Source organism: Musa acuminata, chromosome BXJ1-5 (genome assembly GCF_036884655.1).
Source record: "Musa acuminata AAA Group cultivar baxijiao chromosome BXJ1-5, Cavendish_Baxijiao_AAA, whole genome shotgun sequence".
NCBI lineage: Eukaryota > Viridiplantae > Streptophyta > Magnoliopsida > Zingiberales > Musaceae > Musa > Musa acuminata.
In genome coordinates, this window is record NC_088331.1 from 595,172 (window position 1) to 613,294 (window position 18,123).

Below are 18,123 nucleotides of genomic sequence, written 5' to 3' on the forward strand. Positions count from 1 at the left end.
AGAACAGGCATTTATTTTTACTTGGTTCTGAATATATATATATATATATATATATATATATATATATATATATATATATATATATATATATATATATATATATATATATATATATATATATATATATATATATATATATATATCTGCTTTAAAACTAAGAATACGATCATGTACATGTCTGCTATCTTCTCTCAAATGCATGGCCAACTCTGGTCTGCCTGCTTAAAAATTGTAGGAAAGTGATGTGATGATAAAAAGAACTCGGTAGATTTATTTAGCAGTGTAAAACAAAAATTGTAATCTGTCTTAATCGATTAGGGGATGCAGTCACATGTCAGTTGAAAGTGCTATATAGTTATGCAGAAGTAGTCATTAATTTTTAAACCATAGGCTGTTTTGGAATAGGGTGGCAGAAAGTGTTTTGTACCATGCCTCCTAGTGTTGTCTGAGACTTAAAAAAAGCAGGCTGGCACGAATTAGTCTTTTTCTATTGATAAATAAAGCAATCAAGGTGTATGCACCAAGGAGCACGGGGTTTGTTTGTTTGGGCTAATTACGCTTTGCTTTCGGTAAGGACCTTACGATAGCGCAAAGGGGTTGAAGGGAGTTCGAAATACCCCTCGATTATGAGAATTCTATATTTTTGGATAGGCCATGATGATTGTTTCTGAATCCTTTGTTTTCAAAGCCTTTGTTTTCTGAAATCCAATGTTCTTAAAACAAAATTTTCTCCAGCTATCAGTATATGTCGAAAATAAATATAGCATTCAGAAAATATATGTAGTTTCACCAGCAACGAGAAAGAAAAACTAAGAGCTTTGTTTCACACGCATTTTCACTAGAACAAATGACTTGTACACATCAGCCACCAGACGGACAGGTGAGGGGGGTTTCAAAATTTGGCTTCATATTCTTGCGGCCGCTGCAAAGGATAAAAATTACTTGGGTGCCTAAGTCAAATTTCAATAAAATAATTACTTGGGCAGTTCAAAAAAATATATATATACCATGAATGTGGCTGAGACCGATCTTCCCGCAAACCATCTGCCTTGCATAGCACGCTGGCAACTCACAGCGGCTGTCACACTTTCAAATCGTAGGTATACAAAACCAGTGCTGTTCCTGCACAAGTGGAAATATAAAAATAAAATAAAACTAATGTCAAAAATCATGATAATTTTAAAGATTCACATCCCGATCTCAAAGCACTCACGAGAAAACCCTATATGCTATGTGACCAAGCACATGAAAATAAATTCATCATTTAATTTAAATACCACAAGCTCTTTTCACGTTGCAGAAAGCTCTCTGAATTTAAATACCATAAATTCATTGAGTTGTCTGGTTGGGTGGTTGACCCTCTCATTAGCCCAATTGGGTGCGGTAGGCAATATACCAAAATGTAGTACTTGCAAAACACCATAATCACAATGCATAAAATAAATTTGTTCATTCTAGAGAAAAGAACTCACTTCTCCACATGTATATGCTTCACAGGGCCAAATTTGGAACATTCTTCTTGGACGTCTTCTTTAATTTCCAAATCAAAATCAGGTTCCGTCTGAAATGCAAACAGCAATAAAGTTCAGTAATACGAAAGAGAGGCATGTCTCATGATAAACACTTGTCTAACCTCGGTGCTTGGATCAAACATGTTCTTTAACAATAAGCACTCGCTTGGCTCCACCACAGAAGTTGGAGTATGTTGTGCTGAGACAACTGCAGGGCTCATAGATCGCCCATTAGCAAGCAGGCCAAAGGCATGTTGATTAGGAACTGCCCCATTGATGATAGGTACTCCTAGCGACTCGGCAATACTGAAAAGATAATGAACAATTCAGGTCATGAATAAGAAAAAGAAAAACATAAACAACTGGTCTAGTCATGAAGATTGACCTCGAGGCTGCTCCAGTGCGATCCAGTTTCTGCATGAGGATTGCTCTGGAACGAGCATTTAATGACTGCAAGAAAACAAAATAAGCAACTATCACATATGAATTTTTAAAGGAACTCTCATGTTCGGCAGCATAACAGCCATCATCCATCATGTTATTTTGCAAGCTCCCTAATAATATTTGTGCCTAACTTCCAAAAAATTTACAAGCCAGCTTATTTAGCAAACAGGATAGCAAATGCAAAAAAAATCTCAATATCATTACCCAAGCATCATACTTCCAAATGTGTTTGGTTTTATATCTACAGGGTTGTAAAGGATAGCAAAAGCTTAAAAATAACATCGTCAATGTGTCACTGTTTTTTTTCGATAATTATCAATAGAGCTAAACTTGAGAATGTTATAAGCATTAGCAATTCAAAGCAAAAAAAAAAAAGAACACATTCAGCATACCAGACCACCACCATCCTCATCATCAAAGTCAGCAGCATTTGTCCCAGTATCCTGTACTCCAACATGATCTGTGACAGCTGAAACCTGTGAAAACATTTAGAGTTCATTTGTAACATATGATTGCTAAACAAATTTGGTCAATAAATCACTGGCAGATAAAAGACAATAGAATCTGCTACAAAACATTAAAAAAATGATCTCATGGAAAACTGAACCGATAAATGCTCAAAATAAGTAAATGGTTACCTTGATAATCCGACCAGCAATATCCAACTTCCCGTTCAAACTTTGGGCAGCCTTTGCATGCTCAAGCTGCGCAAACTGGGAAAGAAAAGATCATGTCAGCAAATGAAAAGCGAGATGACAACAGAACTAGCAGGCTATTTTACTTACTTGAACAAATCCATAACCTCTACAATGTCCTGATTCATCTAGCGGTAATTGCACAAGCTCCACAGCGCCAAAAGGTTCAAAGATCTTAAAAGAAAAGTATTACAAGACAAATTTTTACACAATGGCCTAACAAGTTACACACAAAATGCAAAAACTAAAAAAAATAAACAATAAAACCTAGGACATAAAATGACATTTCATTGTATGTAGAGTGTAGAGCTAATTTAAGTTTAAATTAGAGGAAAAGAAATAAAGATATATTGACCCATTAAAGTAGAGACATAACACCACAGTTAAGACCATCATGAATGACCTGGAATAGATAAGCACAAAAAGAAATACAAGAGCTAAAGTTGTAACCAACAAAATTCTTCCATGTTTAAAGAATTTAGGCAGCTCAGAAGGAGAGTATATTTCCACGAAAATGAAGAATACGACTGTCAACAAAAATAGAGATGGCAGAGGGGCAAGATCTCAAGTCTATCTTATATCTTCTTACTTGTACCACCTAGAATCCCAGCCAAGGTCAAATTTCAAGTTCCTTTCCAATTCTTCACCTATATTTTCTGCCAGTAGAAACCCTTTTCTCCTCACCTATATTCTTTGCAATTTTCTTTTTTGTTCTAATAACAAAATAGTTGCTCTTCATAAGTGGTTAACATCCAGTCAACTTTCTGATATGAACTAAGTAACAGAATTTAGCAGCCGAGCTGTCAGTTCAAGCATAGTACTTTATAAGATTGAAAATCCATAAAAAACACAAAAGGGTAAAGAGTGATATGTAGATGCATTTTACTAGTTACTTTATTCTTATCCATATAGCATATGTAGATGCATTTTACTAGTTACTTTATTCTTTTTCTTTCTCCTTATAAGTGTTAAAGGGGTTGAAATATGTTGAACCAGCTAATTCTGACAGATATGTCAAAGTAGTACATGCCACAAGATTCAAGGTTTTGAATTTAACTCAAGACAACATCTTCCTCCCAGTCTAGTGGATAATTCTTCCAGATTTCGAATGGAGCAGCTAATTAGATTCATTTCTCCTTGTGACTATCAGTCAGGGTAGTCCAGTTCAGATCAGTATCCTTCTCTAAAATATACTCAAAGATCAGTGGAGATACATCACAAAATATCTCAAAGATCAGTGTTAAAGACTGGCGATTTGCACCTGGCGAAGTTGCTCTTCTGTAATGTTATAATGCAGGTTTCCAACGTAAATCTTTCTTTCAGCAGCGCCTGCAATACCAGTAGTTGAAGCAGTTGACTGAACAAGATTCTTTTCAGCTTCAGAAGGTTTGACCATGACAGGTTGACCAAGTAGAAGTTGCCCAGACAGTGCAATAGCCAGCGGTACTGACATCACATCATAAAACTCAATATAACTGCAATCAATCAACATGGAAGAATGTAAGTTCCAATATGCATCCCTAATAAAGCTAAAGAAATAACAAGAAGCCTGTACAGAAGATAGAAAAGTGAAACAATCAATCTACTGCAGAAACACAGCAAAAAACAAACATACTTTTGTATAGACAATTCTTGCATATACAAAAGGATGAAATCAAAAGGAAGAAAGAACAATCTTCTGGGTGACATAATTTTATATATACAATTTTTGCAAATGAGCAAAGACCTTTTAGTGTTCTTCACATATACAAGCACCGGATGAAAATTAGTTACCAAACAAGCATATGCACCCAACAGAAACCACCCTTGGGCAGTACATACTAGCATCTGCTTCAGATCTACTAAGAGACCAAATAAGCAATTATCTTTCAATATTTGCTACAGTGTTAGAGACAGCCAAGGATTCTGAAATCTATTCTCCATTTGGAGCTTCTCTCAAAAGTGTTCACAATTGTGCAGCTCATTGCATTTGTTTCATTCCCTATGGAAGCCTCTTTTTCAAGGATAAACTACTACCCATATTTCTTCAGAGACACACTATTAAGAATGATGAAGAATAAAGACTCGAAAGACAACCACCAACAATTATCTTCAACATTATTGTAAGATGGCATACATAATAAATTTTTGACAATAGCCATTAGCTCTATCTGCAATATTCATCATTCTTGTTTTTAGTCCACAATAAATACCAACATTTTGGACAAGATGTGTTTATTTTTAACAGTTAAACACTTGTTTGTATTCACAATAAGTTTAATTAACAATTACACCCATACCCTTTTTGTCAATTAATGCAGAAAGTCATGAAGATCAAACTCGGTAGCTTACCATAAGGATGGTTAAACAATCAGCTGTAGAAGATGACTCAGCACTCTGATTTCGACATTTATGAAAATTTTTTTCTTAACAGGACAATCAGTATAACAAATTCAAAGCAAATGAAAGTCGAAAGGAAAACTAAAATACCAGTGACCTCCAAAGTACAAATGAAGGCACAAGAAAAACAAGAAAACTGACTGCAACATCTTTATAATTCATATTTATTCTACTAGCATGCAGATTGGTGATCTCCTGATGACAATATATAATTCATGCCTTTTGCTCTGATGGAAATTAAAAGGAAAGGCAAATCCAGTAAATAAGAATAGCAACGGCAACATATGCTTCACCTAGTACATCAAGAGGATGATAATGTGGAGTTTTCGAGACACATCAAGAAGATAGTGTCTGCTACATATTTGATTACACAGATTCCAGTGCTCAAAAAATAGAAATGGAGATATGGCAGTATAGAGATGTCATAAAAATACCTAAACTAAACAGGATTAGTGCATTGTAAAATCATTGATACAACACCCAGATATAAGATGAGCAATTTGTTCATTTAGAGCAGTCAACAGCCACTCCATGAGACCATAAGCAGCAGAATAAATTATAAGCATTCAATAAGAAAAAAATCCATAAACAATCTTCAAACTTAAAAATACATGAAATAAGGGCAGAAACTAAAACTACATTAGGAATTGAGTCATGGAAAAAGCATATATAGGTTGTTCCGTAAGCTCATGTCTAATCAAGAAGATAATCAGAATAGCAAACATGTTATATTTCCTCAAAGTCACATTCCTCCTATATCTGATTAGCAAACTTGAACTTTATGTTAATTCATAAGGTACATGAAATCACACATTTTGTGCGCATGAGAGAGAAATATATACCCGACTCCTTTCGACCTTCTTGAGTTCCGATCCATAATCAACCGAACATCCCTCACCTGGAAACTACAATACAATTGTTAAAGATGTGCCTTTATACTGAACAACTAGGATATTAACTTACATGACATTTTGGCATGCATATGACAATCTAAACCCATATTGAAGCAGTCAACTGCTTTCTCATTATCTAGCTCACCAAATAAAGTATGTTGAGCCATAAAAAGGTCAACATAATACGCTTCATTGAAGGCAAAGAAGCATTTACTGCAATAAGAAGCAAATGTATCTCAATAACATGCAACAACACCATTTTAAATGGTAAATTTTATGCCAGCAGCATTAGCATATGTCCTACCATAGGAACTACTTAAGGTACCAAAAATACACAAGAGGATGTATATTACAATTGAAATACTATACCTTTCTTGTATACAATATGGAAAGTCAGAACACTTTATATCTGTTGGTTGCATGCTATACCAAAACATGCAGTAAAACCTAACAAATTGCAGAACAATCATCAACCTGTAGCTTCTCTTTAACAACTAAAAACAAAAGTGCTGATTCACTAACCTTTCCTACTTGCGAGAAGAATTCATAAATGTCTCTTTCAGTAGCTTTCAAAGGCATCTGCAACGTCAAAAAGTAAGAAAACTTAAAAGACGTCAAGGTGCATCCCAAGAAAGAAGATAGTTACAAACAAGAAGGCACATGAGTCTGTCATGCCTTACTATGAAGCAAAAAAATAAAAGAGAGAGAAAGAGGGAGATAAATCATTTGGCAGACCTGATAAGCAAAAACAGTCCTCTGATCCCTTTCTGGATCAGCTTCAGGCTCTGCATCTTTTTTGTCTTTAAACCTCCTACACACGAAAACAAAGATTAATAAGTCATTCCATAATTAAATTCATGTTATTTTTTTCTCACTTTAGGAAACACAACACAATAAGTAAATGAATCAAGAAAAATCATCGCGAGAGATAACATGCCAACAAAGCTTGTTTACGTTGTATCTAAAAAGAAGGTGATTTGTCACCCTTAACACCTAGATTTTGTAAATAACAATAGCAAACAAGAAGATGTTGCATTAAAAAAAACAAAAAATCTGCTCTTTGTTTCTATTTAATTTCTCTAAGCATGAAAAGCTTCCTAACCTTTATCACAATTGTCCAGAAAGCACATCTTGAACAACAATGGAAGTGAGAAGATTCTGAGGATCAATGATGTCATTACTGATTTTAAAATAGAGTTCGGCTTAAAATGATTACATTTGAGCCAAGGAAAGTAACGCTTAACTAGATTCATAATTTTTCAGAAACTTTTCATGTAAATTTGTCACAATTTTAGTGAAGTTATGAAAATGAAATAATATTAGGCGAGTCTTATCTTTTAGTTTAGTCACTTGATTGTGTAATGGTTATTATTTTTATTGAAGTTTAGTGAAGTTTTCCTTTTAATGGTTCTTATCTTTATTGTGTAATGGTTCTTATTTTAATGGTTCTTATCTTTTAGTGAAGTTTTCCTGTTTCTGGAACACACATTTTCAGGATACATGATTTACAGTAATCCATTAACAACAAAACTTAGAATATTGGCACTTACTGAATCAGCATTATAAATGATTTAAGAGGAAAATATGTATGTACAAAAGCATGCAGGAGTCTTTGTGATTGCCACACATGGTTTGTATATTTGGCAACAGTTATCAAACAAGTATCCTCAACTAGTGAAATCCACAGTAAGCCATCTCTAGAAGACCCCTATTCACTACCAAAACACACACACACATAAGGAACAATGGTTCGGAAGCATATATGCAATGTGGAGGAATGCATTTGACGTTTCCACATTCCTTTATTCAGCAAAACATCAAAAGGTTTAAGAAACACTTTAGTTTGTCCTTTTTTCTTTAAGGTTTCTAAAACAATGTTGGAGTGTCATATAAGAAAAGGTTTATATTTTGCAATGTGGATGAATATATTTGGCTGTTTCCTCCATTCTAAAAACATCAAGATTTAAAAAACATTTCTGCTTGGATTTTTGTTTAAGGTTTCTGGAACAATGTTGAAGTGACATACAAGAAAGATTTATTCCTCTGCTTGCTAGAAGCCATGCAAACACAAATAATATGTTCTATCCCTTTTTCATCTCATATTTATACTGCTCTAGTTTAAGAATGAATATGCACTGAGTAAATTTTTTTCTTCAACTTTATATCAACCCTAATCAATTTCGAACAAGAACATAGGTTGTCTTGCAGTGTAGACAATAACAAGCATCACAACAAAGTAAAGCTCCATTAAATGACTACACAAGATATAATATAGAAACTGATTCATAAATTAACATGCAATTTTAGAAAAAGGTGATTAACCATTATTGATTAAGAAAACCTTAGTTCCCAACCAATCTTCTTTGTACTTTTTCTTTCGAAAGTGGCAGTTCTAGATGTAGATTTTCTTGAGAAAAATAAACATGAAGAATGTCTCCAACCAACGCACTAACTCCAACACAATAAGTTGCATGATGAACACAAAGGGAGAAGAAAAAAGCAAAAAAGTAGGGACATAATATAATACCTGCTTTCTCTTTCCCTTATCTCTTTCTCAAGCTCTCGTTCTCTCCTTTCTCTGCTCTTCGCTCTCTCCATTTCCTTCTCTGCCTCCTTGTCCTGCTTTCGTGATCTGCTACTACTTCTTCTCTCCCTCTCCCGCTCCTTGTCGCGTTCTCTTTCCCTTTCCTTCTCTCTTTCCCTTCCCCTATCCCTCTCCCTCTCCTTATCTTTGTCCTTATGCTCCCTCTCTCGGCTGCGATGATCCCTATCTTTGTCCCGCTCCTTCTCCGATTCACGGCCGCTACGATGGTGGTCCTTCTCACGGCGCTCCGGCCGGTCCCTGTCTCCGCGGTCGCGCTTCTCGCCGTTCCGCTCCTCCGCTCTGGATCTCTTGGAGGCCCTGCCCTCGCCGTTCTCTCCGCGGTCCTTGTCTCGCTCGCCGTGGCGCCGAGATGCGGAACGGTCCTTCTCCTTGTGCATCTTGGGCTCCTCCACCGCCTTCTCTAAGTAGTCGTACTCATCGAAGTCCATGGCGCCGCCTTCCCCTTCCGTCCCCCACCCCTCCGTCGTTCTCCTTTCTCCCCAAGAAGGAGATTCTTGGGGAACCGTAAAACAAAACCCTAGAAAAGAACCGCCAGAGGAAAAGAAAGAGAGGAGAGAGAGCGCCTCTTAATGAGCCAGCGGATTTGGATCGCGGCTGCGTGCTATTATATAAAGCTCTCTTTCTCCGCCACACCAAGAGAGAGATATTGATGAGCGGTTGAGATTAAATCCGTATCGTCTTTTAAGAGGCAAAAATGAAGCATGATCGATCACTGATTGCGTACTGACCGTGTAAGTTCTCGAGCTCCCGCTCGTCGTCGTCAGCTGTGTACCGAATCGACCCAAATTTTGTATATATTATTTATCGAGAAAAAGTTTTATTTTGTTTTTGTTTTTGTTTTTGTTTTTGTTTTTTCAGACACGAGACATGTCGACGATTGTTCCGAAGAAGGAAAAATAACAATGACACAAGGCATGAACATACTAACTAAAATATGATTTAGTTGAACCCCCCCATGTCACTAACCAAAATATCATCTATAACAATAAATATCATCTATTGAATGAGAAAGACCACTTCCTTTCTTTCCCCTCCCCTCCCCTCCATACTAATTTTTAATCTATATAAATATCATCTATAACAAATAATTAAATAAAAGATATCAAAGTAATTATTTCATATAAATTACAAAATCAATCCAATTTTCACTCGGTTCATTTTTTTATTTTTAAATAAAACCGATCTAATAAATGGACCGACCAATTATTGGTTCGATTTTGGTTTTCTTCGATTATCAAGCAATCGTATTATGATAAGAGATAAAATAACAGATTCAAATTACTAATACTAACAATTATCTTCTATATCTGCACAAACACCCTCCTCCGATTTCAACATTAGAGTTTTAACTGTTTACAGCATTCATCTCGTATAGCACAACGAAGCTTCCATCCCTGAATCTCTATTTCCTCCGGTATGCGAGGAGGAAAGCATTCATAGTATATAAGCACAACGTGAGCGAGCAGACATAACGCTGAAACATAGATGTAGTTTAGAGAGAAGTGGATCTTATCGTACTTACAGCAGCAGAATGACAGACACACACATCAGCTTCACTGTGTTGTTATTCTGTTCAAACGAACACTCTGGTTTTTTGATGGAATCCTTTCTAGAGGAGCAATCAACTGCGGCATTGTCATGCCCCCAGAAACTATAATCTCTGTGGCATAGGAAACATCAGAGAGAACATTAGGAAAGAATACAATGGTGTCATTACTTGCACATTTATGTTTAGCAGATACATTTGTGTTTGCTTTGCATATTTGTTTCTACAACTTACAAGTTGGAAAACCAAGGAGAAACATGTTAAAATCATGAGATGACATGCTCGGCGCCTAAATTTCAAAGTTTTATTTTCTCGTTAGTGTCACGTGAACTCATAACCTGAGCGATTAGGTGCTCTCTGCCAGTGTTCTTGAAAGTGACCAAAAATTCGTTTTTGCTTTCAGAAAAAAGTTTAGCTATTTCTTAACTTAAAAGCACACAAAACAGAAACAATGCCAAGTAAAGCCTATGTTAGTTTCACAAGATTAGAACCAAGATTAGGAAATAAGCAAAGCCTTGCTCTACAAGTATGAATACAGAATGACAAATGTTTACAGGAAGCACAAAGGAACTCATTCATAGGATGGGAATGTAAAGAGATGCACGTACTAGGAAAAAAAAAAATTATGAATCTGAACCCAACCCACTCAGTAGACATGTCAAAAAATTACCCAAAACTCCACCCATTTGATATGTAACCTAACCAGGTCAAATCAGATAAAGAATGAGATGATTAATCTGCCTTTAGTATAACCTGATCAGCTTAAACAACCAGAATATGGCATGTAGAAGATGACCACTTAACACGGTAAGACATTATAAAACCACTGAGGACAATACAAACTGTTTTCATGTATCGACCTAAATATTGATTGGATTGTTTTTAGTTAGTTAGGTCCATTTCCTAATGTAGAATCCAACCAATTTATTAATCAGGTCAACTTTGTTCATCTGTTTCTCACCCATACTAACCAACTTATATAAGCCCAACCTTAACCCAAACTCATTCAAGTTCTACCACATTATCATCCAATTTCTTCCATGTTAAAATCCGATTTTACAATTAAAACAACCCTTAATGAGTACAGGTAATAATATTAAAGGATGGAATGGGGGTAGTGGAATCAAGCAATTGCACGGGGCTTCTTTGTTCATGCTTCCAAAAATAAAGCCAGCTAACAGCATGTGGCACAGTTTTATGCTCATTGCATGTTTTTTTCACATCAAAGATATAGATTAATGGCAATAATATAGAGAAAACATGTGCAAATAGAAAATCAAAACATAATGTGCGCATTAAGAAACATCAAAATATAATTTCTCCAGCTATATAAATGATAAATAAAAGAGACAAAGCTGCGATATATTGCTGACCAAAGAGGTGACAAAAAAAAAAAAAAATCCAGAGATGTCAAGGAACCAGACCTATGCCTTCACGAACAGACAGGTTGGGTCTAATAATTTCTTCGGATTTGACCAAGAATATATCACCAATATATAGATGGTTTGTTGGAACATAAACACTGCATAATTCTTCCTCACCGTTGTCACTCTGCAGTATAAAAATAATAGGATTATTGTAACAGTGCAAGAGATCCACGATTGGTCATGTCTTAATTTGATATCAAACATGATGGGATTAAAGCAAAGCATAATATATATGTACTGCAAATTACACCATTGACATAAATTTTATGGTTTTAGCTAGGAAATCAGGAAGCAAATAAGATGGCTAATTGGCTTGATAACCAGGCCAGAATAAGAGGGGTGGCCCAGTCTTCATATAAAGATACCCCAAGAAATTTCCTTAAATTTCTTACTGATGATGTTTCTGTTGTCTTTTAACTGTTGGAGATAAATTGTATAATTACGTTTTATCTTCTAAAAATAGCAAAAACAAGTCAAATTGCAACTTATTATAGATCAAGAGCTACATACCCAATGACTCGCAATTTATTCTAGATCAAGAAACTATTGCACAAGCCAACTAGCTAAGATCACATCGATAGGTAACAAGTGCAACTTATAATGTCAAGTACCTGAAAGACCACTGATGATGTAATAAAACCAAATGCATACTCGCCAATACGTGGATGACGGATAATTGCAACCTCTTTAAAAGCTGTGGTATTTTGGTCTGTGAAAAAAAGAAGCATGCTGAGCCGAAGCAATGTATATTGAGAACAAAGGAGTAACAGTTTGCAGGTATCAACATAATCTAACTAAATTGAGAATGGCAAACACTTGGTGCCATCACCCCAGATAAAGAAACAGATGATAGATTAACTGAACACATCATATGCAACAAACTCCTGTTGCAGACATGATCAGACTGTCTGATTGATAACCAGATAGCAATGTCAAAAAACCCAAATTTTGAGTGTACTATAACACTGCTTGAACAGGAATATGTCTGCTACAAATTGATGTCATTTTGTTCTTCTTAAACCAATTATTCTTAACTGATGCAGAATTTATAAGCCTCCTATACGATATGCTAATAAATATCTTGTTTTGTTCTTATTACATGGTTAGCTATAGCTGCTTAAAAGAAAATGTTTGTAAATTTTTTCTCCCATTATTAAGAAGGCAAAGTAGCAGCTGTTACCTTATGCTTTCTTTATTCGGCTTGTGCTGTTTGGTATAATCAGATTTTTATTATACATCCAACATGACTTGGATATGTTAGAATTGGGCCTTATCCTATATATTGACAGGCCTGCATCCTGATGACCTTGCCAACAGTACTCTTTTAACTTTTGGCACTCTTACATCATATAGGCTTGTTCCAATGTATTTTTAAAATTTTAAGGTTCATGTTTTAATTCTATAATATACAAGACATGTCAAAGCCACACCAGAAACAAACATAGTTTTAACTCCATGCTAAATGTAACAAGGCAATGTCAATTCTTTACAAAATCAATAACGACAGGTAAATTGGTAATAAACCATGTCTTAAAAGCAAGATGTAAATAATTTTAACACTAAAAAATAACCACTCATGATGATAATAAGTACTACCTATTCTATAATGAAAGTAGATAATGAACAAACAACAGTTATTAATTGCATCTTATAACATCTTCCTAAAAGAAAGTACAACATCGCCAACATTCAAACAATCATGGCTTAGTCATGTAGAGAAATGCTACCAGGAGAAATGGCAGTGCTGATTTGCTTTGATGCTGAATAAATGTGCCTCACAAATGGCATTCTTTTTATAAACCACTCCCCCACCCAGAAAACAGTTGCACCCAACCATGATGAAACAAAAGTTCCGATGAGAAATACAAATACCAAAGATGTCAAGAATCCAAGGCCTGCAATTTCAATAAAGAAAAGATAAATTCATGAAAATAGAATTTAAAAAAGAAGTCTTGGGTTAAAAAATAACAACATTCAGTAACAACTGTAACAATGGACAAAGTTAGACCTTAGAAAGCCAACAATTCTTGAAGCTTTGAAGATTTAATATAAAAACAACATAGAAAGGCATGAACTAATGCGTTCTGGCACTAATGCTACATAGAACTAATATGAAATGAGGAAAAATCTCACTGTGTGTACTTTTTAAATGCTATTAGAATATAGGAAATGTTGGTCCTTTTCTAATAACAATATGGAAAGCCCTGCTCCTGAACTTGCTCATTATGAATATAAAAGATAATCTATTCATTCAATTCTGATACTTGGCACTATCAACCAAGTAATCACTCCAAGATAAACAGACATATAAACTCTTCATTCTTTACTGCCCAAGGCAGTGTAGGTCAAAAAGAATGGATAAAATGAAGGAAAAGAGAGTCTCTTAGCATAATCCATCACAAAATACTAATAGCTAAAAGTCTTGAGTGATCAAACTTTCATGTTACCTTAAAGATTTCAGTTTTCCTAAGCTTAATTCTCTTTTGAACTAAAACACATACCGAATTCTCTAGTAAGTAGCTGATTTTCTATTACTGGAATCCATGTTCTGATTATGTCATTCATCTATATATCATACTTTCTGGAGACTTTTATACAACCAACAACGGCCACAATCAATTACAAATTACAGATCTGTGCCAACTTGACAATAATTCCCAAAAAGTAACTAAAAATATGAGACTTCCTTAATTATGAGATAACCTCATTGGCTCATTCACAGCCGTAGACAAGCAAAATATGCCAAAAGCTTACCAAAGATATCAAATCCAAGCTTGTTGTACAGTGGACTGAAGAAACCATCAACAAACTGAATGAACCACCATGTAATGTAAAATGTGACAGCAACTGGGAAAAGAACTACACTGCAAGATAAACGAAAAGGGTTAGAGAAAAGATTGAGGCATTCAAGCACACAGAGAAAAATATGAAGAAATGTACCATCCAGTCAAAAATTTTTTTGACACCCAGCTATGAAGAACAGCACAGCAAGCCTGGGTAACAGCGACAATAAATTTGTGAGAAATTTTAATATAGAACATTAGCTCCACTCTTATCACCTTAGCAGCAAAACCATATCATAATGGAACATTTTGACCTAACACACATGAAAGACATGATAACATGGCTAGGAGAAACTTATAGTTGAAAGTTGAAACTGTGGATAAGGTACATATCAAGTATCCTAGACATCCTCCGTTTCAAACACATGAGAAAGAATAAAGCAACAAAAAAGGCTTTATCATGCTCATAAAACAAAATGAAGCAAGTGGATCATTATTCAAGAATATGAAGCTTCCACCAATATTCCATCTTCTCCTTACATATGTTACAGGAACTCCATGGATTATATTGCAACTTTCATCAACTTAGAATTCTTGCCTCGATGCTTGATCACTATACAAATAACAATCATCAGAATACAAGTTTGGTCCACTGTCATCATCATAATGAATGCCCTGTAAAAAGGTTATCATATCATACTGTGAACAGACATTTGCCAGCCTTTTTCACATATAATGACCTTATTGTGCCTTAATATATCATCAAGTTGCTGCATAGTGTTCTCAAGCTCCAATATGATTAGCATAGAGTTCCAAAATCACCATCACCATTCTGATGTTTAAGGGAACTTCTGGCACAATTCTCGTAGACTTCCATGTAATTTGATGCCACTGTACAAGTGTACGTACGATATCACCACTTGCACTTAAAATGACTGCTCCGGAATACTATTTCAGATTCCAGATACCAAACCTTAACAATGGTGCCCAAGGGGAAGGCGGATTGTACAGTTAAGGTGAGCACTATGACAGATAAAGTTGAGATGGAACCGCAAGAACAAATTAATCTAAACATGAAAAAACTAATATGAGCTTCTGTATACGAAATTATTAAGCTTATAGAATGAAATGGTTGGAATAATGAAGAGCAGTGAATAGTTCATCAATAATACAGTTCATGAGAACAAGAAACTCAATTTGACACAATAAGACTTGCATCATATACAGTTCAAAACTCGCATCATATGCAGTGGAAACACAATAAGATAAGTAATATACATTAAGTCAAACTAAAAGGGAAAAACAATTTTACTAATTGATATAAGAAGATAATTAAAAAATAATGAGGATTAGAGATAATAGAAAAGAAATTATAAAGCATTGCACAGAAAGCGATGATGTTAAGAGTGTTGGATCATAACATAAGACTAAGAAAAAGAAACAAACATAAAATGAAAGATAAGCATAATAACCCTATCAAATAACGAAAAACTGAGGACTGCATATCTTGAGACATTTTGTACAAACCACAAAGCATTTTTTAGAATAGGCATATACCTGGTTATTCTTTAAGAAACTAAGCTGATATTTATCTCACCAAGAATTTTAATATGTGATTTTCACTCTGTAATAATTGATCCAATATATTGATGCTTGAGGCAATGCTGCCGGTATGTGCTTTCTAGATAAGCTAGAGGGGTCGAGTTCGAAAGAGGCAGTTGTGATTTGATCATCGCAAATAGCTACATATAGCTCAGGTTTTTTCTTTGTCTATTTTTATTCTTCTTCACATCCCATTAATTGACAGTGCAATGTGATTCATTTTAGGTAAATGGAGTTGCTTTGTCACATTAATATGGTGAGTCCAATGGCAATATAATGAAATATGTGACTAGTTTGCTACCAAAACATATTTTTACGATTCATGGGCATTAACATGGATTGAACAAATTATATTCAACCTAAAGTGTGGCTCTCCACGTTGAGAGGTGTTCTATCATAGTCATAAATTGCCAATTCTTTCTTCCGCAGTCTTGCAGAACCTCCACTTCAATTTGATCTCAGTACATCGTGGATAAATATAATGTCATCTAAAGTTGTTCATTCATGTTTCCCTCTTCCAACCAAACAAGGCAAAAGAACTTCATAACTGTGACATATATACTTGCAAACTACGTAACACAGAATTAATCTTCTGCAGATTCATTAATTGCATCTAAAAGATTCACATATTGCCCAAAATAGATTTGCCGCCCCCTTTGAAAATTCATGCCTATATATTATACTGAACAAAGTGCTAGATGGTCTTGAAGAAAAGGCTCACCGTGACCAAAGAATCAAACTAAAAGAATGCAGATTCAACGAAAACAACCCTTTTTTCTAGGGTATATCCCCCACCTTATCCATCTACTGCAAAAATTTCGAACCCTATTAAAGTATTCATCTCATCGTTTGTGGCCATGCCACACTAATGTATGCTCAAGTCATTGCAGATTGCCCAATCCGTTCACCGGAACGCCAAATAAGCTTGAAAGGAGAAGCGGTCAGGATCTGGACACGCAATTTCCACTAAGAATCTCCGAAACCGCAGCCGACGAACGAACAAAATGGAGAAAAGGGGCGGAATCACGAATCACGCCAAACGCGATCAGATCCGAGACAAACGCACCTTCCGAGTGGAAGAACCCGGCGAAGCGGGGGGCGATTTGGCGGGGTCTTCGGGATCGACCGCCTGGCTCAGAGGAATCGACGTGGACTCCTTGTCTTCCGCCATTTCCACCTCCTCCACCTCCGATCGCGACACTCGAGTGCGACAACGAGACTTTTGCCTAACGCTTCACTGCGGGAGAAGACCGCAACAAATAGAATGGTTTGTTTCGGGATAGGAGTTATATAAGCTACCGCAGCGCGGGCTACGGTGGGACGAAAAGACTGGAGTACCCTCGGGATTACATGTTGACTTGTGGCATGTCATCCTTCTCTCAACGTTGTCTTACTGTGGAGGTCGGCTACAATGTTTACTTGTAGAGTAGGAAAGTGCAATTATATTATATTATATTATATTATTATTATTATTATTATTATTATTATTATATATATATATATATAACGTATCCTTTAAAATTAGTGAGTTATGTATGTATTTGAGTTATATATATATATATATATATATATATATATATATATATATATAGTTGGTTTTCCTCAAAAAAATGCTTATATCATAGGTATTTTTCAAATGTTACCATATTTTTTTTTATTACAATGCTCTTAATTTAAATACACTAAAAATACCCATCAAAAGTTTTTTTTTATCGGTTTTCAATTATTATCGTGTTTTCATTTCACTCATTTACAATGTTTTTCACTAACATTTACGGTGATATACTAAAAACATTATAAAAAATTACTATAAGTAAATATCAAATTGTGTCTTTTTGGTTATCATAGCTTATAGAGTATTACAATATCATATTTTTAGGCTTGTAGTTAGTTTGATTAAGATTAAAAGTCTATTTAAATTATTAATAGTGTTTTTTAGTAAACTCTACAGTGTCTTTTTTATGATAATCAAAGTATTATAATAGACTAAAAACACTAACCAAAACACTATAATAGGTTTAAAAATAGTTTAGATATTTTTTAAAATTAAAAATACTGCTTGAAAAAAAATAAAATGGGGGTATCGATTGGGAAATACCCAAAATATGGATTTTTTAAGAATATATATTCACATATATATATATATATACATATATTCTTCCGGTTAATATTTCATATAACCTTAAAAAAAATTAAGCATATTGTTTACTTATAGAATAAGAATAAATAAAAAAAAAT

The 18,123-nt window shown here is 34.9% G+C and overlaps 2 protein-coding genes across 2 annotated transcripts; both read right to left on the reverse strand.

The window, feature by feature from the left end:
- Window positions 1-746: 746 nt before the first annotated feature.
- Window positions 747-9,103, reverse strand: LOC103983652 (uncharacterized). Its single transcript, XM_065181297.1, has 13 exons — window positions 8,450-9,103; window positions 6,658-6,733; window positions 6,445-6,501; window positions 5,872-5,927; window positions 3,912-4,125; window positions 2,741-2,824; window positions 2,594-2,668; window positions 2,348-2,431; window positions 1,897-1,961; window positions 1,634-1,817; window positions 1,473-1,561; window positions 1,008-1,122; window positions 747-922 (listed from the first exon to the last, which is right to left on the reverse strand). The coding sequence occupies exons 1-13, from the start codon at window positions 8,953-8,955 to the stop codon at window positions 893-895; spliced, it is 1,635 nt and encodes a 544-aa protein (XP_065037369.1). The 5' UTR covers window positions 8,956-9,103; the 3' UTR covers window positions 747-892.
- A 732-nt stretch (window positions 9,104-9,835) lies between these two features.
- Window positions 9,836-17,144, reverse strand: LOC135672858 (protein LIKE COV 2-like). Its single transcript, XM_065181298.1, has 7 exons — window positions 16,952-17,144; window positions 14,441-14,493; window positions 14,255-14,364; window positions 13,228-13,395; window positions 12,112-12,209; window positions 11,498-11,624; window positions 9,836-10,187 (listed from the first exon to the last, which is right to left on the reverse strand). Exons 1-7 carry the CDS (start codon window positions 17,054-17,056, stop codon window positions 10,081-10,083), a joined length of 768 nt encoding a protein of 255 aa, XP_065037370.1. The 5' UTR covers window positions 17,057-17,144; the 3' UTR covers window positions 9,836-10,080.
- Window positions 17,145-18,123: the final 979 nt, after the last annotated feature.

Bases quoted from the DNA above. Each gene is read 5' to 3' on its own strand.
- LOC103983652 (XM_065181297.1), bottom strand. From the start codon at position 8,955: ATGGACTTCGATGAGTACGACTACTTAGAGAAGGCGGTGGAGGAGCCC. The intron at 1,818-1,896 runs GTCAATCTTCAT...TTATCTTTTCAG, and splicing joins CGCACTGGAGCAGCCTCGAG to TATTGCCGAGTCGCTAGGAG. The intron at 923-1,007 runs GTATATATATAT...TATCCTTTGCAG, and splicing joins CGGTCTCAGCCACATTCATG to CGGCCGCAAGAATATGAAGC.
- LOC135672858 (XM_065181298.1), bottom strand. From the start codon at position 17,056: ATGGCGGAAGACAAGGAGTCCACGTCGATTCCTCTGAGCCAGGCGGTC. The intron at 14,365-14,440 runs GTACATTTCTTC...TTTATCTTGCAG, and splicing joins AAAAAATTTTTGACTGGATG to TGTAGTTCTTTTCCCAGTTG. The intron at 11,625-12,111 runs GTACTTGACATT...TTTATACTGCAG, and splicing joins CATCATCAGTGGTCTTTCAG to AGTGACAACGGTGAGGAAGA.